At 35.6% G+C, this 26,635-nt stretch overlaps 1 protein-coding gene across 1 annotated transcript in view; it reads left to right on the plus strand.

Moving 5' to 3' along the window:
* The window catches only part of TDRD5 (tudor domain containing 5), a 97,390-nt gene that overhangs the window by 48,472 nt on the left and 22,283 nt on the right, over window positions 1-26,635 (plus strand). The window contains exons 11-17 of the mRNA XM_011968051.1: window positions 292-358; window positions 7,995-8,195; window positions 9,171-9,329; window positions 11,325-11,486; window positions 19,224-19,406; window positions 20,480-20,620; window positions 26,331-26,535. Of these exons, the coding sequence (XP_011823441.1) occupies window positions 292-358; window positions 7,995-8,195; window positions 9,171-9,329; window positions 11,325-11,486; window positions 19,224-19,406; window positions 20,480-20,620; window positions 26,331-26,535 (1,118 nt within the window). The remainder of the gene's footprint in view (window positions 1-291; window positions 359-7,994; window positions 8,196-9,170; window positions 9,330-11,324; window positions 11,487-19,223; window positions 19,407-20,479; window positions 20,621-26,330; window positions 26,536-26,635) is intronic.

A 26,635-nucleotide genomic window follows, 5' to 3' on the forward strand; every position in this document is an offset into this window, starting at 1 on the left:
GTTGAAGCTCTGTGGGGTTGGGATCTCTCTTTTCTCTTGCCTTCCTCCCTCCAGTCCTTCCTTCCTTCCTTCCCTTCCTTCTTTCTTCTTAGTGCATATTTGACAACTGGGTCATTTCGTTTCACAGAGGGATTGTAACTCCTGTGTTGTCTTTTACATGACACTGAATTTTGAATGTACGATGAGACTACGTTTTCGTCTCTTATTAAGAAAGTGATTTTTTGGGTCATGCTTAGAGGTGCATTTAAATAGCAGGAAGATTTAACTTACATATTTGATTATCTGTTGCAGGTGCTGCTACACAAAGCTTCCAGCTCAGGCTATCCCTTGTTCTTTGGCTTGGGTGAGACCAGTAGAGGTATGTTTGCTTCTCTCCCGTTTAATCAGCAAACACTTGAGTGCCTATTATGTGCCAAGAACAGTTTTACATGCTCAGGATATAAAGATAAAACATAGAACCAACCCTCAAAGAAGTCAGTGTATAGAGTATGGAAGACAGACATGTAGACAGAAATTGTTATGCCATATAAAATTTGCTATAGGAGAGGTTTCAAGAATGTATGATAGAGGTGCAAAAGGAAGATTGCTTGTTTCTGTCCAAGGTAATCAGGGAGGCATTTGAGTGGCACTTTGAAGGAAGATTAGGAAGATAACTAGATGAAAAAAGAAAGTCATTCCAAGCAAAGAGAGAGTAGCATGAAACATCTCAAATGGGAGAAACTTTAAGTAGTTCTGTTTGGCTACAGAATATAGGATGAGCTAATGTGGGTGCATGGTAGAAAATGTCAAAGAAATAGGAGCCTAATGTGAAGACCCATGTTCAGAAGTCTGAACATTGTCGTCCTTTAGAGGCTGGGGAGCAACTAAAGGATGTAAATAGGAAACTGCCACCGACAGATAACATGTTTTCAAGATAATTCTCTAGCAACATTTTGGCAGAGGTTTGAGGTGGAATGGAGCAGGAGTCATTTTCATGTGTGTAGGTGCATTTTTGTAGTTATAATTATCTTATGTACCTAACTTTGCATTTTTCCTTCAGAACTCTTACTAGCGCATACCTGTACATTTATTATGCCATATTTGTCTGCTTAATCTATCAGTTGCTCACATATAAATGGATTTTAAAAATATTTTTTATCTGAAAAATTCTGTAAAGAAGAAAGAAAAACTCACTTCTGTAATCCCAGCACTTTGGGAGGCCGAGGCAGGCGGATCTCCTGAGGTCAGGAGTTCAAGACCAGCCTAGCCAACATGGTGAAACCCCATCTCCACTAAAAATACAAAAAGCCGGGCATGGTGGTGGGTGCCTGTAATCTTAGCTACTCTGGAGGCTGAGACAGGATAATCGCTTGAACCCAGGAGGTGGAGGTTGCAGTGAGCCGAGATTGTGCCACTGCACACCATCCAGGGCAACAAAGAGCGAAACTCTGTCTCCCAAAAAAAAGAAGGAAAAAGAAGAAAAATTACTGTAATTCCATCACTCAAACATACATAGTTTAGAAATTTGGTGTATGTTTCTTCCAGTTTATTTTATTGGATATTGGGAGCAAGGGGTTTTTTGTATGGTTTTCAGCATTATTTAAAATAGTAATAATATTTTGTATTCTGCTCTTTTGCTTAGCATTATAGCGTAAGTACTTTTATATGTTAAGTTCTCAATTTTATTGGATTCATAGTGTAATCTGTTAGGTAAATGTGCATCATAGCCTGTTTAACCATTATTGTTTGACATTCAGACTACTTTTAATTTTTGACTCTTAGAAACAATGTATGCAAAATATGTTTTTTGATGGAAGCTTGTATTCAAGGTTGTTTTCTTAGTTGCATTTGATTCCTGAATAAGTTTCTTTTTACTATTTTGCCATCAGGAAGCACAGGATTAAATTTGTGACTCAGTTGTAGCCAGTGTTCATTACTTTCATATCAGTCAGATAGCTTCCATTTTTTGATTTTTTGTTCTCTTTTTTTTTCTTTTGTCCTTTTTTTTTTTTTTTTTTTTTTTTGGAGATGGAGTCTCCCTTCATTGCCCGGACTGGAGTGCAGTGGCGCGATCTTGGCTCACTGCAACCTCCGCCTCCCTGGTTCAAGCAATTCTCCTGCCTCAGCCTCCTGAGTAACTGAGATTATAGGCGTGTGCCACTGTGCCTGGCTAATTGTTTTATTTTTGTAGAGATGGGGTTTCACCATGTTGTCCAGGCTGGTCTTTAACTCCTGGCCTCAAGTGATCCGCCCGCCCTCGGCCTCCCAAAGGCTGGGATTACAGGTGTGAGTCACCGCCTCCAGCCCTCCTTTCTTCCTTTCTAAACTCCTTCTGGCCTTAGGGCTTTTGCATATTCTAATCGCTGGAATAGCTTATTCACAGTAATCTCACAGTTGTCCTTCTCGTCATTCAAATTTAAGTCCAAAAGTTATTTCCTCAAAAAGGACTTCTTTCACCTGACAATTAAAAATGCACACTTCACTTCAGTTATTCATTGTTACCTTGTTTTATCTTCATACTGCTTTATCACTATCTGATATTGTCTTGTTTGTTTATGCATGACCGTGTGAGCCCCTGAAATTAGGGAAATTGTCTTGTTCACCACTGAATCTCCAGTGCCCAGAGCAATGGCTTTGTGCGTGGTAAATGCTCAGTAACTAGGTTTTTAACTAAATGACTCTATCTCACTTTATTTCTGTGTCTTTTTTTCTGATTTAAAAAATAACTAATGCATTTGGTAATAGCATAATAGCAACAGACTATTATGCCCATTAGCAAAATCGGAAGCAGGCAAAAAAGCAGAAGTTAAATGGCAATGGGACTTTTCAAGCTTCTTTTCTGAGAATCTGCAGTCTTGCTGTCTTAAAGAATTATAAGACATTGTTTGGAAATAGCAGAACAGCTGGAAGTTAGGGTGGAAATACTTGAAAGTAGGGAACCATGGAATGGATGAGTTCCCAAATCATTATATATGATCTGCCCAAATCCTTGGGTGACTACTGAACTATCTTAAGTGCTGGGGAGAGCTCAGTAGCCTGGTGAAAAATCAACAGTTGGCATTTGAGGTGACTGAACAGAGATTTCTGTTGCTACAGACTGCAGATGAGACAGTTTAGAGTTTGGGTCCAGACAATTGTAACTGCCAGTTAAAACAAATCACTCTTGAGAAGAGCGTAACAGAATCCAGAAGCTCTAAAACATATTGATGTTTACTATTTAACTAAAAATCACTAGACATGGAAAAACAAAAAACAAAAACGGGAAAATGTGACATATACTCAAGGAAAAAAGTAGTTGGTAGAAACCAACATTGAGATGTCCCAGACATTGCAGTTAGCAGACAAAGACTTTAAAGCAGCTATTATGAGTATGTTCAAGGACCGAGAGATTTACTCATCATTAAGGAACAGAGAAGGAATTTCTACATTAAGAAACTATTTAAAATAAATGGAAATGCTGGAGTTGTAAAGTGAAATAAATGAAAAGTTTCTGCATAGGCTTAATAGCAGATTTGGAGACAATGGAGGAGTCTATGAACTTTAAAAACAGATCAAAAGAAATTATCCAATATGAAGAAGAGCATAAAAAATAATTAAAATGAAAATGGACAGAGACTTGGTCTCTGGTTCAATATCAGCTACCCCAACAGGGATGTAATTGGAGTCCCAGAAAAAGAGTTGAGAGAGAGAATAGGATGGAAAAAAGAAAGGCCAAAAATTTCCACAATGTGGTGAAAGAGTCAATATTCAGATCCAAGAATATCAACAAACTCCAAGCAGAATAAATACAAAGAAAACTATACCTAGACACATCATAATCAAACTTCTGGAATCTAAAGCGAAAGGAGAAAATCCTGAAAGCAACGAGAAGGGGGAAAATTCAGGAAACAATAATATAAATAATAACTAACTGCCCATTGAAAGGAACAACATGGAAATCTGAAAGAGAAAAAGAAGTCAAGGTGGAATTCTGTATCTAGTGAAAATATCTATCAAAATGAAGAAATGGAGACATTTTCAAAAAGTAAAAACTGAGCTCGTTACTAGCAATCTTGAACAACAAGAAATACTGAAGGAAGTTCTTTTAATTCTGAAGTGAAGTGAAGTGAAACCAAATGGTAATGCAGATCTACAGGGAAGAATGACGATTATGGAAAATGGTTAACATGTGGGCAAATATGAAAAACTTGTTTTTAATTTTATTCTCTGAATTTCTTTAAAAGACATAGAACTTTCAAACTAAATTGATAATACTGTATGTTGGAGTTTATAGCATATGTTGATGTAATATATATTTATCCCAAAAGTCTTAGTGCAGTTTAAGCTGTAATAACTACAGAAGTATAAAGGCTACAAATCATGAAATTATTCAAAAGTTTAATTTTTAACTTAATATATACTTGTTTGTATGTAATACTCATTTTGTAAATTTTGAGTGATTTTTTAATCTTTTTTGTTGCAACTTTTACCACCCCAACAAAAATTAAAATTAATATTTATAGTAGACTTTTCATTTTTTATTCCTTCTTGACTTTTTTGATGTCATTTAAATTTTGTTTTTGGCATAAATTGTTCATAATTTTTTTTGTCCTTTTGATGTTGACATCTGTAGTGATGTCCTTTTACGTTCCAAATATGTATTTGTATCTTTTTTAAGGATCTAAAGAGACAGATATTTGCCATTTTGAATAGTTTTTTCAAAGAACCAAGTTTGGCTTTCTTGTTTCTATTATAAACATTTTTTTTCTATTTTGTTTATTTCTGTCTTATTTTTACTGTTTCCTTAATTCTACTTTCTTTGGGTTTATTTTGCTGTTCTTTCCCTAACTTCTTGATGTGCAAGCTTAGGTTATTTCTAGCCTCATAAGTTTTATGAGTGGATCTCATAAGATTTACTGTGTAGTAGTTTTATTATTGTTCAGTTAAAAATATTTTCTAATTTATATTTTGCTTTCTTGTTTGACTCATGGATTATTTAGAAGTTTCTCAGTTTATAAACATTTTTCTAATTTGTCCTTTTGTAGTTGATTTCTAGTTTAAATACACTGTGGTCAGAGATCATCCTCTGGATAGTATCAGCCTTTTAAATAGGAGGCTGCTAGATGGTCCAGTATAGTGTCACTTTTGGTAAATGGTTGTGTCTTCTTTAAAAGTGTATATTCTGCAGTTGTTGAGTATAATATTTTATATATGTCCATAAGGTCAACTTTATTGTGTGAAACTCTTACTCGTTCTGATTTTTCTGTATTGCTTTTCTGTAATTATTGAAAGAAGTGTGGCTTTTGTCTATGATTATTCTTTTGTGTATTTCTTCCTATAGTTCAGTCAGTTTTTCTTTTGTATACAATTGAGGCTATATTATTAGGTACAAATACAGTACCAAAATTGTTATATCTTCCTGGCAGACCGAATGTTTTATCATTATGAAGTTAACCTCTTTTATTTCTACTAATGCAAAAAAAAACGTATTTTGTCTGCTGTTAATATAACTATCATTTTCTATTTAATATTATCTTGGTTTGTTTTTAAACTGTCATTCTACTTTCAACCCTTCTGTATCTTTATATTTAGATATGTCTTTTATGAACTATATAGTTGTATTTTTTTTTAATCCAGGCTAATACCTTTTGTCTTTCACCCAGAATGTTTAGAGTCATTACATTTATTGTAATAATTGAAATCTCTGGGTTTAACTCTTACACTTTATTTTGTGTATACTGTATAGTCTACTTATTCTTTTTCTCACCATGCATGCCGTATTTTGAAGAGATTTTTTAAATAATTCACTAAGAAATACACTATTATTTTAATAATTGATCTAGGAAATACAATATGTATAACAATGCAAGGATATTAGAGCACTTTAACTCCTTTACCCTCCTCTTCTGACCTTTTTGTTGTGTAATGTTACCATTTTTAACCCCTCAAGAAATTGCATAAAATAATGTCAATTTAGATTTAATTATATATTTCTCTGCCCTTCATTCTTCAGTCAAACCCTTGTCGGGACCTGTTTTCCTTCGTTTGATTAGGATTTTATTTAATGAGGGTCAGCTGATAGCAAAGTTGTATTTTTCCGAAAATATCATTTATTTTTCACTTATTATAGAAACGTATTTACTAAGTATAGAATTCTAGGTTAGCAGTTTAGTATCTTTAGCACATTGAAGATACCATTACTGGCTTCTGGTTTCCCTTATCGTTTTCTGAGAAATCAGCTGTCAGTTTAATAGATTTTCTCCTTTGAAGGTAGTGTCCTTTCTGTCTCTAGGTGTTTTAAAATTTTCTATTAGTTGCTCATGTTCTTCAGTATTAGTGTTATGTGTTTATGTGTGAATTTATTATTTATGCTACTTTATGGTTCATCAGACTTCTTTTGTGTTTTGTTACTTTTTTTAATCTTGCAAATTCCCAACCATTATCTCTTCAATTACTGCCTATTTCCCATATTTATATTTGTATTCTTCTTATTTCTGCTGCTTTTTTTCTGGGACCATAATTAAAAGTGTTAAAACTTCTTAGTTTTTCTTCCATTTCTCTTAACCTTTCTATCATATTTTACATCTGTCTGTCTTTCTATGCTGCATTCTGGGAAATTTTTTCCAAAATACCTCACCCTTTACCAATTTACTCTTTAATTATATCTGATCTGTTATTGAATTAACCTATGAAGTTTTTAATTTTGGTTATCATGTTTTTACCTTCTAAAACTTCTTAGTTCTGCTAGATCAATTTTTATAGATTGCTAATTTCTGCAGAAGCTTTCAAGCTGAACTGGTTTTTGTTTGGGTTTTTTTGGCTTTAAGCATAGTAAGTTTAGTTGTTTTATATTTTGTCTAGAAGTTAAAATATCTAAAATTGAGGATTTGTTATATTGTTTTTGTTCTTTTTTGAGTCATTGTTTCTTTGTATGTTTTATTATCTTTGCCTATGTACTGCTCATTGTCTTTGAAAAATTAACCAGAAGAATGGTTGAATAAAGGCTGAGGTTGCCTACCTCCAGAAAGGATTTACATGTGCTTCTGCCAGATATTTAGAAATATTACCAGTCTGGAACCATGTTAATTTAAATTAACAACTTGAGGATGTGTAGACCACCCTGGTAATGTGAAAATTGAACTGCAAATCCATGTGAAGGATAATTTATTTTCTTCCTTCCTTACCCTGAGAGTGTATCTCCTTAGGGACTCAGTTTAATGAAGGAAAGTTCTCCTGTAAACTCCCCACCATGGGTGCACCCCAGCTTTGATGTCTGTCCTGTTTGACCTGTTAGACCGTCCGGTGGGTCACGCCTGTAATCCCAGAACTTTGGGAGGCCGAGGCAGGTGGATCACCTGAGGTCAGGAGCTCAAGACCAGCCTGGCCAACATGGTGAAACCCTGTCTCTACTAAAAATACAAAAATCAGCCAGGTGTGGTGGCATGCACCTGTAATCCCAGCTACTCAGGAGACTGAGGCAGGAGAATCGCTTGAACCCGAGAGGTAGAGGTCGCAGTGAGCCAAGATCGTGCCTTTGCATTCCAGCCGGGGTGACAGAGCAAGACTCTGTCTCAAAACAAAAAGAAAAAAACCAAAGTTCAAATTACCTGGATTAGCAGGTTCCCTTAAGACAAAAGTAGTTCCCATTTTCCCTTCAGTTTTGGCCTGATAATTTGTTCAAGCTTGTCAGTTCTTTGATGCCTTTTGGATATATTTCATAATTCTTTTACCTAGAATTTTTAGTTGTTTTCTTTGGGAGGGTGGGTCTAATAATCTAACTCACAGTTTCTGAAAATGGAAGTTGCACATTACATAATTATTTAAATTTTTTCAGTAATTGCATTTTTTATCATTTTTCCTTTATTCTGACTTTTCTCATCCCCAAATAATATATATCCTCCTATGTGTTATTCTAGTACTTTTATGGTTTTATTTCCACTTCAATCTCTAGTTCATCAGAATTCATTGTTGTATATGGTTATTATAATTCATGTTTAGATCTATCACCTGAATCCAATATCTTGATCATATTTCAGGAACACTGGACATCGAAAGCTATTTTGCAGTTCCAGAAGTTGTGCGGTTTGAAGCCATTAGTAGGGGTAGTGGATGAATATGTAGATGGAATCCTTAACATTTTTTTGTGTGACACATCCTCAAACGAAGATATCTATTTCCATCATGTCTTGAGAACAGAGGGCCATGCTATTGTATGCCGAGAAAATATCTCTTCTAAGGTGGAGCAGTCTGGATGTATTTTGTAATATATTTTGTTTAATTTCACCACGTCAAGGTATAAGATAATTTAATAAAGAAGTTTATTTGGTTTAGAGACATCCATGAGATTCCTGGCTTTTTAATGCAAAGCACTCTTAATTTTCAGATGACCACAGAAAAACTGCATTTGACTAATTGTCCTTTGAAATGGGAATACTTTTATTTTAAATAATTAATTTAAAAAGTAGTTATCTGGCCGGGCACAGTGGCTCATGCCTGTAATCCCAGCTACTCGGGAGGCTGAGGCAGAGAATCGCTTGAACCCGGGGGGTGGAGGTTGCAGTGAGCCAAGATGATGCCACTGTGCTCCAGCCTGGGCAACAGAGCAAGACTCTGTCTCAAATAATAATAATAATAATAAAATAAAAAGTAGTTATCTGAAGTTGTCCTAGAGAACAATAACACTCCTATTTTGCAATTATTGATAGCATCTGTTTCACTGTTATGTTGATAATTTTTGTAACTAGCAAAAACTGTCAATAATGGAGACATTTTTAACTTAAAATTTGGAAGATAGGCTGGGCGTGGTGGCTCACACCTGTAATTCCAGTACTTTGGGAGGCCAAGGTGGGTGGATCAGGAGCTCAGGAGATCGAGACCATCCTGGCTAACACAGTGAAACCCCGTCTCCACTAAAAATACAAAAAATTAGCCAGGCGTGGTGACACGCGCCTGTAGTCCCAGCTACTCAGGAAGCTGAGGCAGGAGAATCACTCAAACCTGGGAGGCAGAGGTTGCAGTGAGCCGAGATCACGCCACCGCACTCCACCCTGGGTGACAGAGTGAGACTCCGTCTCAAAAAGAAAAAATAATAAATAAAATAAAATTCGGAAGATAATATACTTCCATAGTATTTGAAAGTTATTAAGTGCTTTCTCACCCTTTTTCTGTTGGTCATGTAAATTAAACCATCCCTTTTCTTTTTTTAATCTTAGGGTTTCAGTGAGCTCAACCCTTTAGCTTTATACACGAAATCCAGTGGAGGGCCAGAGGACATTGTCTTGACAGAACTGGGTTATCCTTCCCAGCAGCACTATTTTAATGAAGACCGAAAGATAAGTCCACAGTCAAAAGAGAGTGAGTTACATATCCTGGTAAGAGATGTTTGCAAATACTATTATAATTCTTTTTATTACTGTAATCCTCATTTTTTTAGATGAAGAAACCAAGGCTTTACAAATTTTGGGGAGTTTGGAAATTTTGCACAGTGATCTTAACAATTTGTCTCTTTATTTGCTGGCTTAAACATTTGCTTCAGTCATGCTTCCTCCTGAACAATTGCTCTTATATACTAAATTCCACTGCTGCCTTTGTGCAGTTGTGACTTCACTACACTGACTCTGAATGCTATTCTTCCCTCTGCAATACACAGGTTCTTCTGGTATTCTCGTTTCTTACTTTCCCTATAAACTTTCAGCAACTCCTCCCTTCACAGTAATAATAGTATTATAATATTATTATGTATTTTTTCCAGCTCACAGTAATAAGAGCAACAGCATTATTTATTGAACTTGTACCACATGGCAGGCACTGTTAAAAGCATTCACATGTGTTAACTAATTTAATCTTTACAGCAACTTACCAGGTTTGTACTTTCGTATCTTTATTATACAGACAGCTTGTACATCTCTAATGCACAAACCCAAAACCTGAAATGCTCCAAAATCTCAAAATTTTTGAGTCCTGACATAATATCACAAGTGGAAAGTTCCACACCTAAACCTGTATGACAGGTTGCAGTCAAAATGTAGTCCAAACTGTTTCATGTACAAAATTATTTAAAATATTATGTAAAATTACCTTCAAGCTATGCATATAATGTATACATGAAACATAAATGAATTCCATATTAGACTTGGGTCTTATTCCCAGGATATCTCATGTATATGCAAATGTTTCAAAATCCAAAATTATCCAAAATCTGCAACACTTTTTGTCCTAAGCATTTTAGGTAAGGGATACTCAATGTGTAAAAGGCAAATGAAGCATATGGTGAGGACTTAATGTTTCTTGAACAAATAAACCATGTCCTCCAAGTCTTATATTCCTCACAACAACAGATACTGGGCTAAGAATACAGGATGTGTTTAATTTGAGGGCCAAATATATTTTGTTTTACTGATACAATGTCTTTTTTTTCCTTTGAATAAAATGTAAAAATATTATTTTGTTTAATGTGTTTTATATATCTGACTTTTAAAATTATAGAGATGATTTTTTGAGTAGACATTTACTAATTATGAGAAAAGATAAAGGCCATTTTGACTACTGGGAGATTACCTATTATGAAAATTATGTACTGATGTTTCCTACTGCATGTTCAAAACAATATACAGTTTTTTAGATTTCTAGCTAATGTTAAAATTAATGAAGCTTATATGCCCATAACACTTTCCAAAGCCTGAATTTTTCTTAGTCATTATTACTGGATTAGGAGAATTCTGTTTCTTCATTCTTAAATAGTAAGTTGAATTCAACCTTTAATATTTTTAGAATATCCTATCACTCTGTTGGTGTCTTCAAATAATCATAGTTTTATTCTGGAGATGAAATAAGAACCATCTTTTCTGCAAAAGAGAAAGGGCTTAAAACTCTACTATTCCACCCTAGTCTGTACTTTGACATATTAAGCCTCCCATATGCTACACACACACCTACATCTCTACACCCAGTTCCTTGTGAATTCCTACTCATCTTTTAAGTGTTATCTTCTTCATTGCATCTTCTCAGATGTCCTCTTCTATCAGTCATATTTTGGTCATATCTTTGTGATGGCTGGACTTGGAAGACTGATTCTAGGTCTTTCCACAATATTTTTTAGTTCCTTTAGTAGAGCCAGAATCTGTTACATTCATCTTTGTATTCACAGAGCTGTCTTGTAGACATTTCGTAATAAAGGCTCAATAAATGTTCATTGGCTTGAACTAGTATAGCAGGATGGGAAGACCTAGGATCGTGCATAAAGCTATAAAATAATGTAGCATTTGTGTGAACCGTAGCAAAAACTTCCCCCCAAAATGTATAGGCATGTAGATTTTGGAAACAGCGTTAATATTGAAAATAAAGGAATTCTCTTTCATATCTACTAGCAAGATATTAATGATGAAAAGTGTTTAAGTCATCTTAAATCTGAGTCAAAGGAGCCATTAAAGGATTCTGAATTTGATTCTTTGAAAACCTGTAATAAGAGCTTTGAAGAAGATCCAAAGTGGTCCAACCCAGAGCCAAATGATCTGAAGGAAGAAAATGAGGTAGGAGAAGGAAAGATAGTCTTTGAATATGTAATTAATATAATACACTGAATTCATAAGTGAAGAGGATGGGAATAAACTCTCTTAAACCCCGCTGCTTTTAGTATTACAAATTCTTGGGCCAAGTGCGGTGGTTCACACCTGTAATCCCAGCACTTTGGGAGGCTGAGGCGGGCAGATCACTTGAGGTCAGGAGTTCGAGACCAGCATGGTCAACACGATTAAACCCTGTCTCTACAAAATGTACCAAAAAAAATTAGCCAGCCATGATGGCATGTGCCTGTAATCCCAGCTACTCAGGAGGCTGGGGTTTGAGAATGCTTGAACCCGGGAGGTGGAGGTGGCAGTGAGCTGAGATCGTGCCACTGCACTTCAGCCTGGGTGATAGAGAGAGACTCTGTCTCAAAAAAGTAAAATAAATAAATAAATAAATAAATAAATAAATTCGTTCATAGTAACCAATACCAAAGTTGTAGCAACATAACCTTGATCATAAAAAAGGTATCTGGCTTTGATGTGTTAGTTAATATCCTGTGACTTGGGGTGGTCTTCAAGAATTATACAGTGGCTAGAAACTAGTATCAAGAAATTATATTTTGAAAAACTCATTGGGAAAAATATTTACAACTTTTTTGGAGGATGTATTTTTATTTTAATCGAATGTTTATGTATACAAAACTTAGGATCCCCCATGACTCCTTCCCCTGTATTTCCTATTTCCCAGAGCAACCACGTTTATCTCTTTTAGCTGTTTTTGGAATTTACTTCTGTTTCTTTCATTAAATAACATCCTCATGTTGTTATTTCCTGATTTTTCAGTTTTAAGTATCTGTGGATTTGCCACTATGAAAGATGAGGGCTTAGTTCTCTTTCATTGCCTTACCATCATCACACACAAACATAACCTTTTTGTCCCTTCCCCCTACCATGTTATTGATATAGTATGTCAAACTTTCCATCAGATCACCATTCAATATTTATATTACTGTGACTATGTAAATGCTCTTCGCAGCTTGGCCAAGTATTATAGTACACTCTTACACCTTTTTCTTCCCTTGTATAACTTTTTTTCATGTTAATATTTCTTTCCTTTTATAATAAATTAACACATAGTAAAATTAACACATAGTAAAATGATAAAGTTCTATCAACTTTAATAAATGCGTAGATTTGTGTAACCAACACTGCGATTGGGATGCAGAACAGCTTCATTATCTAAAATAACGCTTGTGCTACCGCTTTGTAATCACAGTCTCCCCACATCCCTAACCCCTAGCAACTGGTCTGGGGTCTGTTTTCTGTCACTCTAGTTTTACCTTTTCAGGACTGTCATGTAAGTAGAATCATATAGTATGTAACCTTTGGAGACTGGCTTCTTTCATTCAGTATAGTTCTGTACCTTTGAGATTCGTCCAAGCTCTTGCATGTATCAATAATATGTTCTTTTTGATTGCTGAATAGTATTTTATAGTATAAATATGCCACAGTTTGTATACCCGTTCACCTATTGAAGGACATTTGGGTTGTTTCCAGTTTGGGGTATTTATTCAAGAGCTGCTATAAATATTCATGTACAGGTTTTTGTGTGAACATAAGCTTCATTTATCTAGGGTAAATACCCAGGAGTAAGATTGCTGGGTCATGTGATAAGTGTATGTCAAACTTTTTTCCAGAGTGACTATACCATTTTGCATTTTCACCAGCAATATATGAGTTCCAGTTGCTCCGTTTTCTTGTCAGCACTTGACATTGTCAGTAATTTTGCTTTAGCCATTTCAATAGATGTGTAGTAGTATCACAGCATGATTTTAAATTTGAGTGATTAATGATGTTGAACATCTTTTCATGTGCTTAGTTGCCATCTATACACAATTCTTGGTGAAATTTCTGTTGAAATCTTTTTCCCATTTTTTGATTGGGTTGTTTTCTTACTCTTGAGTTTTGAGAGTTCTTTATGTATTTGGGATACTAGTTCTTTGTCAAATAATGTGATTTTCAAATATATTCTCCCACTTGTAGCTTGTCTTTTCATTCTCTTAATATTGTCTTTCATACAGAAGTTTTTAATTTTGAAAAAACCTAACGTATCAACTTGTTTTCTGTTATGGACAGTGTTTCCAGTGTCAAGACATCTTGAGTTAATTTTAGTATAAGGCATGAAATTTAGGTCAGGTTTCATTTTGTTACATGTGGATGTCCAATTGATCCAGCATCCTTTGTTGAGAAGGCTATCCTATCTCCATTGAATTGTCTTTGAAGCTTTATCAAAAATCAATTGTCTATATTTCTGTAAGTCTATTTCTAGACTCTATGTTCTTCTCTAGTGACCTATATGTATGTCTCTTCATCACTACCACATTGTCTTGATTACTGTAACCTTATATAGTACCTCTTAAAATCCGGTAGTATTGGCTGGGCGCAGTGGCTCATGCCTATAATCCTAGCACTTTGGGAGGCTGAGGTGGGGGGATTACCTGAGGTCAGGAGTTCAGGACCAGCCTGGCCAACATGGTGAAACCCTGTCTCTACTAAAACATACAAAACCTAGCTGGGTGTGGTGGTGGGCACCTATAATCGCAGCTACTTGGGAGGCTGAGACAGGAGAATTACTTGAACCCGGAAGGCAGAGGGAGGTTGCAGTGAGCTGAGATCACACCATTGCACTCCAGCCTGGATGACAAGAGCAAAACTCTGTCTCAAGGAAAAAAAAATCAGGTAGTATGATTCCTCCTATTGTATACTTTTTCAAAATTGTTTTTAATATTTTGGTTCCTTTTACTGTCCTTATAAACTTTAGAATCAGTTTGTCTATACCTGAGATTTTGATTGGAGTTGTGTTATATATATAGTTAATTTTGAGGAAAGTTGATACTTTAGTCCATGAACATGGTATATCTCCCCATGTATTTAGGTTTTCTTTTATTTCTTCAACAGTGTTATAATTTTCAGTGTACAGGATCTGTACATGTTCTGTTAATTTTATTCCTAAGTATTTCACTTATTTTGAGAGCTATTATAAATGTTTTCCCCAATTTTTGTATTTTAATTGCTAGTATATAGAAATTGGTATTTTTTTGAACTACCTAACCTCACTAATCAATTCTAGGGGGTGTTTTGTTGATTTCGTTTGTGATTTTCTATATCAGTAATGTTGTCTGCATTCGTATATGCAAATGGATGTCTGTTTTCATGAGATATTGGTCTGTAGTTTTCTTGTATTGTCTTTGGTTTTTGTACTGGATAAGCCTGGCCTCATAAAATAAACCTGAATATGTTGCCCTCTTTGCTGTTTTCTGGGAAAGATTATGTAGAATTGTATTTCCTTTTTATTTATTTTTGTTGTTTGTGTGGATCTTTATTTTCTTAGTTTTTTAATTAAGTAAAATTGCATATATGGTGTACATGTTTCAATATATGTGTACATTATAGCATGTATAAGTCAAGCTATTTAGCATATGCATTACCTCACATATTTGTATTTTTTTGTGGTGAAAACACTTAAAATCTACTCTGCTGACAATTTTTAAGTATACATTATGTCACTATGTCACTATTAACTGTATAGTTAATAGTTAACATCACTATTACCAAGATGTATAGCAGATCTCTTGAACTTACTCCTCCTGTCTACTGAAATTTTGTGTCCTTTGACCAACATCTGCCCAATCCCTCCACCTCCTAGCCTCTGGTAACTGCTATGTCAGTCTGCTTTTTTAGATTCTACGTGTAAGTGAGATTGTGTTATTTGCCTTTCTGTGTCTGGCTTCTTTTATGTAACAGTGTCCTCCTGGTTCATCCATTTTGTCACATATTACAAGATTTCCTTCTTTTTAAAGGCTGAATAGTATTACATTGTGTATATGTAGCACGTTTTCTTTATTTGTTTATTGAGGTACATTTTGTACAGGGTGATAGTGTCCTAATAAAATGAGTTGGAAGTATTCGCTTATCTGTTTTCTGGAAACGATGATATAAAATCGAGTTCTTTTTCAGGGAGAGAAGTTGATTTTTAAAATGTTTGCTATTACCTTATAAAACCATCTGGGCCCGGAGACTTTTTCCCAGGAGAATTTAAATTATAAAATCAATTGCTTTAATAGATACAGGATTATTCAAATCAGCTATTTTATCTTAGTCTTGGTATTTTGTGGTTTTTGAGGAAGTGACTCATTTATCAAATGAGGAATTGGTTCACTTCATCTAAGTTGTCAACTATATCTATAACATTGTTTATAGTATTCCCTTATCCTTTTGTTATCTGCAGGGTCTGCAGTGATAATCTCCTATTACATTCCTGATGTTGGCAATTTGTCTTCTCCCCTTTTTGTTAGTCTTGCTAGAGATTTATCCATTTTATTAAACTTCCCATTCCCAGAGAATAAGCTTTTGGTGTCACTGGTTTTATCTCTTGTCTTTCTGTTTTCAAGTTCATTGATTTCTTTCTTGTTTTATTTTCTTTGGGTTTATTTTTGCTTTCTTTTTCTTTTTTTTTAAGATGGAAATTTACTTTATTGATTTGAGACCTTTCTTTTCTAATATAAGCATTGATCTATGAGTCTCTACATATCACTTTAGCTGCATTTCACAAATTTGAACATATCGTATTTTCGTTTTCTTTCAGTTCAAATATTTTATAATTTATTTTGAGATATTATCTTTGATCCATGAATTATTTGGAAGTATGTTGTTTAATTTTCAGGTGTTCGGAAATTTTCATGTTAACTTTCTGTTATTTCTTTCCAGTATAATATGGTCTTAGAACATACTTAGTATGATTTCAGTTCTTTAAATTTGTTAAGGTTTGTTTTGTCAAAACAGGATGTGGTCTAGCTTGGTAAATGTCCATGTGTCTTTAAAAAAAATGTGTATTCTGTTGTTGGGTGGAGTTTCTATAAATGTCAGATCCAGTTGACTGGTTGTATTGTTCAGTTCTTCTGCTCCTTGCTGTCTACCAATTTTGTTGATTACTGAGAAGAACAGTGAAGTTTATAATCTTGGATTTTGTCTATTTCTCCTTTCATTCTATCAGTTTTTTTGTTGTGCATTTTGAAGTTCTGTTGTTAGGTGTTATCCATTTAGGATTCTTATGTCTTGATGAATTGACCCTTTTATCATTATGAAATGTCTTTCTTTATTCACAATTACTTTTTTTTGCACTGAAGTCTGCATAATCTGATATCAACATAGCCATTCCAGTTTCCGTGTGTGTGTGTGTGTGTGTGTGTTTGCCTGGTATATTTTTTTCCATCCTTCTAACCTACCTGTGTCATCGTATTTGAAGTAAGTTTCTTGAGACAGCATATAGTTTGATTATTTATTTATTTATTTTATTTTATTTGAGACGGAGTTTTACTCTTGTTTCCCAGGCTGGAGTGCAATGGCATGATCTCGGCTCACCACAGCCTCTGCCTCTCGGGTTCAAACGATTCTCCTGCCTCAGCCTCCTGAGTAGCTGGGATTACAGGCATGCACCCCATGCCCTGCTAATTTTGTATTTTTAGTAGAGATGGGATTTCTCCATGTTGGTCAGGCTGGTCTCGAACTCCCGACCTCAGATGATCTGCCCACCTTGGCCTCTCAAAGTGCTGGGATTACAGGCTTGAGCCACTGCACTTGGCCTAGTTTGATTATTTTTTAATCCACTCTGACAATCTGAATTTTAATTAGTATGGTTTGGACCATTTATGTTTAATGTGATTATATATATGTTTTTATTTTATATCTGCCATTTTATTTTTGTTTGTTCCCCTGATTTTCATTCATCTGCCTCCTCTTGCTTTCTCTTTGGTTATTTGAACATTTTTTAGTATTCCATTTTATTTACTATGGTTATTTGTTTGTTTATTTATTTATTTATTTGAGATGGAGTCTTGCTCTGTTGCCCAGGCTGGAGTGCAGTGGCACAATCTCGGCTCACTGCAAGCTCCACCTCTTAGGTTCATGCCATTCTCCTGCCTTAGCCTCCTGAGTATCTGGGACTACAGGTGCCCATCACCATGCCCAGCTAATTTTTTTGTATTTTCAGTAGAGATGGGGTTTCACCATGTTAGCCAGGATGGTCTCAACCTCCTGACTTCATGATCTGCCCACCTTGGCTTCTCAAAGTACTATGTTTTTATTATATTTATTTGTACAGTGTTTTTAGTGGTTGCTCTAGGAATTACAGTTGTCATTCTTGACTTTTACAGTGTACTTAGTCAGCATTTTACCACTTTGGAATGTCAGTATCTTACTCTACTATTTAGGTCTTTTTACCCCTTCCTTTTTCCTTTATGCCATCCTTGTCTTATATGTTACACCTACATACAATTTATGATGTTATAGTTTTTGCTTTCCATCTTCAAGAATATTCTTCTAAGAATATTCTTTCAAAGTTCAACAGAATAGTCTATTATATATACCCAGATATTTATCATTTCTGTTGATTTCTCTTTTTCTGATATTCCAAGTTTCCTTCTGATATCTCCTTTCTGTCCAAAGAACTTCCTTTAACAATTATTTTAGAGTAGGTATGCTGACCATGAATTCTCTGTTTTCTTTGTTGAGAATATATTTATTACTTCATTCTTGAAGAATATTTTGGCTGTATATAGAAACCTGGGTTCCCATTTCTTCTCTTTTAGCACTTTAACAGTTTCATTCTTCTTATTGCCCTTCATGGTTTCCGATGCAAAATCCACAGTAATTGAAATGGTTCTTCCTTTATAAGTAATGTGTTATTTTTCTTTGGCTACATTTAAGACAGTTCTTTGTCTTTAGTTTTCAGCAACTTGAGTAGAACCTGTCTAGGCATGTATTTCTTTAGGTTTATCCTGTTTGGGTTTTGGTGAACTTCTTGAAGCTGTAGATTTATGTCTTTCACCAAATTTTGGATGTTTTCAGCCACACTTCTTCAAATTATTTTTCTGCATTATACTCTTTCTGTTTTCCTTATGAGACTCTGATGACACAGATGTTAAATCTTTTGGTATGGTTCCACAGTTCCTGAGGCTCTATTTTGGGTTTTTTGTTTGGTTGTTTTTTTGTTTTTTTCCCCCAATATTTTTTTCTCTTTTGTTTAGATTTGATGATTTCTATGGTCTGTCTTCAAGTTCATGCATTCTTTCATTTCTGTTCTGCTGTTGAAAAGAGGGCCAGGGATCTCAATATTCATTATAAAAACCTTCATTTATTTCCTTAATAATTTTTTATTATGATTGCTCCATCCTCAGTTTTACCCTCCAGAATATTTCTGGTCTTCTGGCAGATAGAGGAGATGTAGTTGCCTGAGTCCTTGGAATAGGGGAGAGTATCTGGAGAGCTAAGTCCTACTTACACAGACATTCAGCCAGTGTGCTTTTTTCATTCCCATTTTACACCCTCAATTCCAAAAACCTTTTAGTACAAATTTCTGAGTTTTTAAGGTATATATTGTATAGATTTGGGTTGCTTCTCAATTTTTTCACTGCAAACTCAGGATTCCACTTTCTCAGGACTGCTTAATCAGTTGTCACTTGTCTACTTTCCTGTACCCAGAAAGTAGATGGTGTTTTCTCCTCTTCTGTTCTCTTTGACTCTAAAAATTATATCCTAAATCTCTTTATTATTTTGGTGGCATTTCAGAAGGGAAAGTAATAAATTGTGAATTCAAACTGTCATGTTTACTTGGAGTCAGGAAAAAACTGTAAAACCTAAATTTTATATGCTCATATAGGAACTATAAATGATAGTTTTTCTTTGTCTTCTGTTACATTTTAGGATGAGATCCCCACGGGAATGCCATGCCTGGAGTCAGTGACCATAGGTGATGATATTTGGGATGAGAACTGGTTACCTCTACAGGCTAAGATGGGAAAAGGAGGTGATGCTGCCTCCCATCTATTTACTGCAAGTGTTGATGGAAAGAATCAGTATTCATCACGTAAAGAAATGCCACAGAAGGTTAGATCCTAGGAAAAATAGAAAGCAAATCAGGCTGGGCAATGCAGCTCAAGCCTGTAATCCTAGCAGTTGGGGAGGCCAAGGCAGGTGGATCACTTGAGCTCAGGAGTTCATGACCAGCCTGGGCAACATGGTGAGACCCTGTCTCTACTAAAAATAGCCAGGTGTGGTGGTGTGCACCTGTGCTCCCAGCTACTTGGGAGGTTGAGGTGGGAGGATCAGTGCTTGAGCCTGGGAGCTGGAGGTTGCAATGAGCCAAGATCATGTTGCTACATTCCACCGGCTTGGGTGACAGAATAACACCCTATCTCCAAAAAAATTATAAAAAAAAAAAAAAAGGAAAAGAAAGCAAATCAGTACTGAGAAAAGGAAATTTAAATTTAATTGTCTAGGTCTCAAGAAATCTATATATTCTGGAATTCAAAAGTATTTATCAGACCATAATTCAAAGAATACATGATTTTAAAAAATGGTAGTAGCATGTAGGGGGACAGAGGTTTCATCATGGGACAATAAACCATGGACCAATTTTTGCATATCTGCCCTTTTAATCATTGTGATTTTTATTTTATCATTGGCCCCTAGTCAAGGCCCTTAGGATCTATAAATAAATTAAAGAAACCATTTTCTCTAATTTTACTTTTGTTGCTTTAGCCTTGTAATATAACCTCTGGATTTCTGGAGTCAGCATATTTGCTAATATTAGGTCTAACTATGTATATATATAATTTATTTCCCACTGGCTATAATAGTAAGTATCTGAAATTATGTTGCTCCTTCCTGTTTGTGCTATTTAAATACTAGATGATCATGAAAAAAATCATCTAGCCATGAAAAAGATATTAAAACACTACAAAAAGAGTTGTATTTATTTTTGAGATCCATGTGTTCAGAGTTCAAGATACTGGGTATGGACCAATAGAGCAAGGAGGAAAGTCACACTGATACAGAAAGTTAATAAATACCTTTTTGTTTAATATGTGTCGCTTTCATGCATTTATCTTGCCCAAGTTATCCTCTTTTTGGATCATGGCGATTTTATCTCAGTTTACGTTGCCATTTTTTCATTATAGGACTGGTGTTTTTCTATCCCCAAAGATACATGGGATGATTCTTGGCAGCCTTCAGGCCTTGTAAATGGAACGAAAGTAGTTCATAAACCAGAAGTACTGAGTGCTCAGCAAAAAAATACTGGCGCAAATAGGACTCAAAAGGTAAATGTCTAATGCAGGTTATTGGGACAGGTTTGCATAAGGAAGTCCTTTCATTTTTAGAAAGCAAAATTGTCTCAATTTACATAGTTTGATATTGCCTATCTCTTAACAGGTTGCTGTAGCTATTACTGTTGACAAATTTGACTTTTTGGGCTTTGTACTAGAGTTATGAGTGGATTTGCACCCCAGAATACTTGTGGTTAATGACCTCTCTCAGCAGTTGTAGAATACATATACATAAAATATAGGTTGATTTAAAAATGAAAACATAATTCCTTATTGCTTCAGAAGAGAATCCTGAGCCTAGAAATTTTAAAATGATTAAACCTCTCTTAGAGATAGAGAAAACTGGGATTTTCCTGTAACTTAGTCATAATTTTAAGCTCTGTGTCTGTTGCATAATATAGACTAGTTTCTTCTTTCACATTGCTTTGGCAGAAAGCAGTAATCCTGGCATAGAATATTTGTTTCAGGTTTCCTGAATATATTACGAGCATCCTGAAAACAGCTGGACAATTTGTGTGAATCATGAAATTTGGCTGCCAGACCTCTTTACTTTTTGTGTTACATTGAAAATAAAGAGCTTAAGTCTAGAAGACTTGTTGAAAAGCAAATCTAGGGAGGAAGAACCTTCTAAGTGACACATTTCCTTCAGACTATGGTTACATTGTATGACAATAATAAAGTCATTCTGTATTTCATAGAATGGTCTCTTCCAGAAATGTAGCTTAATGCATGAATTTAGTTTTAGGATAAAGTAGGCTTTTATATTTTGTTTTTCAGGTTTTTTTAAAAATACAGCTTTATTGAAATATAATTGATATACCATTATAATTTGCTGAAGTGCACAATTCAATGTTTTTAGGATACACAGCTGTGCAGCTATCACTGCAGTCTATTTTAGCATATTTTCATCACCCTCTCAAAAAAACCCACCCATGACCATTAGCAGTCATACTCCTTCCCCTTCCTCTCACAGCCTTAGGCAGCTACTTACTGATCTGCTTTCTGTCTCTACAGATTTGTCTGTTAAAAGGCACACAGTATGTGCTTTTCTGTGATTGTCTTTCACCTAGCATTAATAATGTCTTCAAAATTCATCCTTGTTGTAGCATGAACCAGTACTTCATTCTCTTCTATGGCTGGATAATATTCCCTTCTGTGATATACCACATCTTGTTTATCCATTCATCAATTGGTGGGAATTTGGGCTGCTTTCACATTTTGGCTATTATGCTGCTAGGAATGTTCAAGTACAAAGTTTTGTGTGAACACGTTTTAGTTTTTCTTAGGTATATAACTAGGAGTGGAGTTTCTGGATCATACGGTATTTCTGCTTTTAACATTTTGTGGAACTGGCCTACTGTTTTTCAAAGTGGCTGCAACATTTTATGTTCCCCCCAGCCGTGTATGAGTGTTCCAGTTCTCCATATGTTCACCAACACTTATTGCCTGTTCTTTTGATTATGGCCATGCTAGTGGATATGAAGGGTGTCTCATTATGGTTTTTACTTCCATATCCCTGATAGCTAATGATGTTGGGTGTCTTTTCATGTGCTTATTGGCAATTTATCTTCTCTGACAAGATATTCAGATCCTTTGCCCATTTTATAAGTAGGTTGTCTTTTGTTATTTGGATATAAGAAAATACCATATTACAAGTCCCTTATCAGATACATTATTTTCAAATTTTCTACTCTTCTGTTTTTCTTTTTCACTTAATGGTGTCCATTGCAGCAAAAAAGGTTTTTTTTTGTTTGTTTTTTTCATTTTTTCTTTTTTAAGTAAAATCCAATAGATTTTTTTATTTGGTTGTTTGAGCTCTTGGTATCCCCTAATAAGCCATTGTCTGACCCAAAGTTACAAAGATTTACACCTGTGTTTTCACCTAAGCATTTTATAATTTTAACTCTTACATTTAGGTTTTGATCCATTTTGAGTTAATTTGTTATGGTGTGAGACAGGGTCCAACTTTATTCTTTTGCATGTGGACATTCAGCTGTATCAGGACTAGTTGTTGAAAGGATGATTCTTTCCCCATGAATTGTCTTGGCATGCTTATTGAAAATCAGCTGACATAAATGATTGGGTTTATTTCTGGACTCTCAATCCTATTCTCTATGTGTCTGTTCCTATACCAGTGTCACATTGTCTTGATTACTCTAGCTGTTTAATAAGTTTTGAAATCAGGAAATCTGAGTCTTCAAACTTTTTCTGTCATGTAGTTTTATACTATTACTTTATACTCCATGAAGAGAATTTACAATGTTAAAATCTTTACTGTATCATAATGAACTTCTTAAGGTGTATTTCTTAAGAAAGTTTTCTTGGCCGGGCGCGGTGGCTCAAGCCTGTAATCCCAGCACTTTGGGAGGCCGAGACGGGCGGATCACGAGGTCAAGAGATCGAGACCATCCTGGCTAACACAGTGAAACCCCGTCTCTACTAAAAAAAATAAAAACTAGCCAGGCGAGGTGGCGGGCACCTGTAGTCCCAGCTACTCGGGAGGCTGAGGCAGGAGAATGGCGTAAACCCGGGAGGCAGAGCTTGCAGTGAGCTGAGATCCGGCCACTGCGCTCCAGCCTGGGGTCCGCGACAGAGCGAGACTCCGTCTCAAAAAAAAAGGTTTCTTTTTCTACCCCTTTTTCTATTCCTATTCTAAAGCAACCTGTACTTACTATGCAGGTTGAATATGCCTTATTCAAAAGGCTTGGGACTGGAAGTATGCTTAGGATATAGTCCTCTCCTGCTGTCTGTATCTTCGACCTCTTTCTACTGGAGTGTTCTCATAAGCATTTAAACATATTAATGTACCTTCCATCTAAACAAAATTTAAGCATTATAAATTTTTTAAAACCCACAGTCCTCTCTAGTTACCACACTTGTTTTTCATCCCCTATGTAGACAAACATGTTTTGCCTTTGAAAATTATAAAAGTACTACATATGCAGGATTTTAAAATTCAAGTAGTTCTGAAAGTTATGGAAATAAGATATCCTTGCCTCTTCTAATCCAACTCCGTCATAAGCAGTTTCTTGTGTATCTTTCCGAGAAACTAAACACATACATGAGAACATAATACACATACCATTCAGCACCTTTCCATATGAGTACTTACAAACCTACCTCATTGCTTTAAACTCCGGCAGAGTATGGATATGCCATGCTGATTTAAATAGTTCTGATGAATATCTTGTTTTTAAGATTTCGTGTGACTGTCAACAATACTACAGTGATTATCCTTCAAGTCACCATCTGTTCCCATGTTGCTAAATTAGGTGGGCATGTTTTAACCTTACAGTACCTGATTGCTCAGCAATATTTGAAAGTAACCTTGCATTCCTCCTTGAAACATAATCTTCCTTTGGCTTTTGTGATGCCGTGATCTTTTTTCCCCACCTCCCAACGTACTTTCTAGGCTTGCTCCCTGTGATGTCTCCCAGAGTTCTGCCCTATGCCATTTTCTTACTCCTTGCCATGTTATCATTTATTTTGGTATGTAACTAGATAAACATATTGTAATCCTATGTTTAACATTTTGAGGAACTACCAGGATATTTTCCAGAGCAGCGGTGCCATTTTACATTCCTACCAGCAATTTAAGAGTACTCCAGTTTGTCCATGTCAACACTTGCTGTTCTTGCCAATGATTATAGTCATCTGTCTTTTTTATTATAGCCATTCTAGTGGATGTGAAGTGATTTGGGGCATTTGTTCATGTTATGAAACATGTTTCATAAATCATGAACATGTTTGTTGAGACTAATATGTAGTTCCATTATGGTATATTTCCAAACAACTGTGAGGGAATCAGTCATTTATAACTACAGAAGAATAAATATGGTAGAGCAGTGCTTCTCAAACTATAATGTGCATACAGGTCACCTGGGAATCTTGTTAAAATGCAGATTCTTATCCAGCATATCTGGGGTAGGGATCAAAGCTCTTCATGTCTAGCAGGCTTCCAACTAATGCTGATGTTGCTGAGTGAACACCACTTTTGAGTAGTAAGGCTCTAGATTACTCTTAGAAGGGAAAGACTTGTTGTCAACTAATTGCCTAAATTTGCTACACATACTTGCTTTCAAATGTCATACAAATTTAGAGTGAAATTCAAAGTGAAAGCTATCAGGATGCATTTAAATATGTGTCAACAGTGCATCTTTCTTAAATCATATTTGTCAAGAAAGAAGATATAGCTTTTTAAAAATGTTTCTATATATTATCTATTACACAGCAAAACATAGGCAGTAGGGCATAATGTAAAAAGCACTGTTCTGTGAATGCTGTAATCTAGGGCCTAGTCTTTACCCCTGACTAGTAAGTTTAAACAAGTTACCTTTTGTGCCCTGAGTTTGCCCACCTGCAAAGACTGATTTGAACTAGTAATCTCCCCAGCCTAAAAAATTTATATTAATAAATATTGATTTACTTAATTATTATTGTAGTTTATTGAACGAATTCACTGATTCTCAGCCTCATTTTAAATGAAGATAAAAGGTAGCTCAAGTACACATGTGAATTGCATAAACTATGCAAAAATTTGAGTCCAGATCTTTGGTTTCCTGAAATAACATATTGTATTGCCCAGTATAGCTATCTGGAGTTTCAGAATTTCTTTTTTGCAACCAAAAAAGGTTATACACACAGGCATTTGTATATTATATAATTACATAAGCCACATTCATGCCAACTGTCTTTGAAAGTGAGCTGCTATAGATTTTTGCCACAGAAGGAACATTTGCTGATATTAAATGTGTGATGCATATGAGCCAGAAAAACAAGCCTACATCTGTTTGTACATTTATTGTTTCAGTTTGCTCTAGGCAGATCCCAGATGATAAACCACTTAGTTCAGTTTGTTACAGCTTGGTCCGATGGGGTCCTTTTTACTCATGTTAATGCCAGTTGACATCACCAAAGATGAATGCTATTAAATGACCATAGAGTATACTTACTTCAGCAATGACTATATGGTAGGAAATGGGGTCTGTTTCATAATGGTTAAAATTTGGCACTCCCTTCACTTAAGCTCAAGTTCAGTCTCAGTTTGGAAGTTCATCTTTTTCTCTCAAACCCTGGCCTTTTTGTCCCTTCTGAGGAGCATGCAGCTCTTGCCTCCTTTCATGGCTAGCTGCACACACACAGTTTCCCTGACTGAGGACTGAGTGCCCCTTAGGGACGGGGATCCTGTCTGACGGGGAGGTGGCATGGTAGAGCACAGAGAACATAGACTGGCCTCAGTTCAGATCTACACCCTACCATTTACTGATGGACGTTGGATAACTTAACCACTCTGTAAAAGCATTATGCTAAGTGAAAGAAGACGTATAGCACCTACCTAGGACACCTGTTCTGATGTTCAAATGAAGAAACACATGCAGATAAGCTAGCACTGCGCCCGACACAGGGTGCTCAGTGAACGTCACTTCTCTCGTGCCCTGCCCCCCTTTCCCAGCCTGTGTATGGTAGCACTCAGTGCCCTGTTTGCTTATGGGATGTGTTCCATAAATGTTTCTTGAATTGAATTTATGTTCATTAAGATAGAGACGGACTCGCTTTTTCTAGAGAGTATCTAGGTTCTTGAAAGTGGGTAGTTTTATTTATTATAATATGGAAATATTTGTATTTTGTTTATAAGTAAGGAAATAGGGCTTAATTCTTATACTAACATTTTTCATGCTTTTGCCCCATTTTTCCCATTCTGCAGCAACTAGACATAAATGGTTCTTCAGATTCTTCCACACTGCCCAAATTGGAAGAATTCTATACCTCTCTTACCCAGTCAGAGGACCAGAGCCAGTCCGAACCCAACAACAGTCAGACTCAGCCAAAGCAAATTCAGCTTTCCACAGCAGTAGTACCCCGTTCAACTCCTGCAGTGGATGATTCTGCAGAAAAGCCCTCTGGTTCTGGTATGTTTCTGTGTACTTGTGCATGCTCACAGTTGACAAACATGATGGTTTGCCATGTTGCTAAAAAAAACCTTCATTTATCCCTTGCAAAATATGTCTT

The sequence above is a fragment of the Mandrillus leucophaeus genome, unplaced genomic scaffold (genome assembly GCF_000951045.1).
Source record: "Mandrillus leucophaeus isolate KB7577 unplaced genomic scaffold, Mleu.le_1.0 Scaffold825, whole genome shotgun sequence".
Lineage (NCBI taxonomy): Eukaryota > Metazoa > Chordata > Mammalia > Primates > Cercopithecidae > Mandrillus > Mandrillus leucophaeus.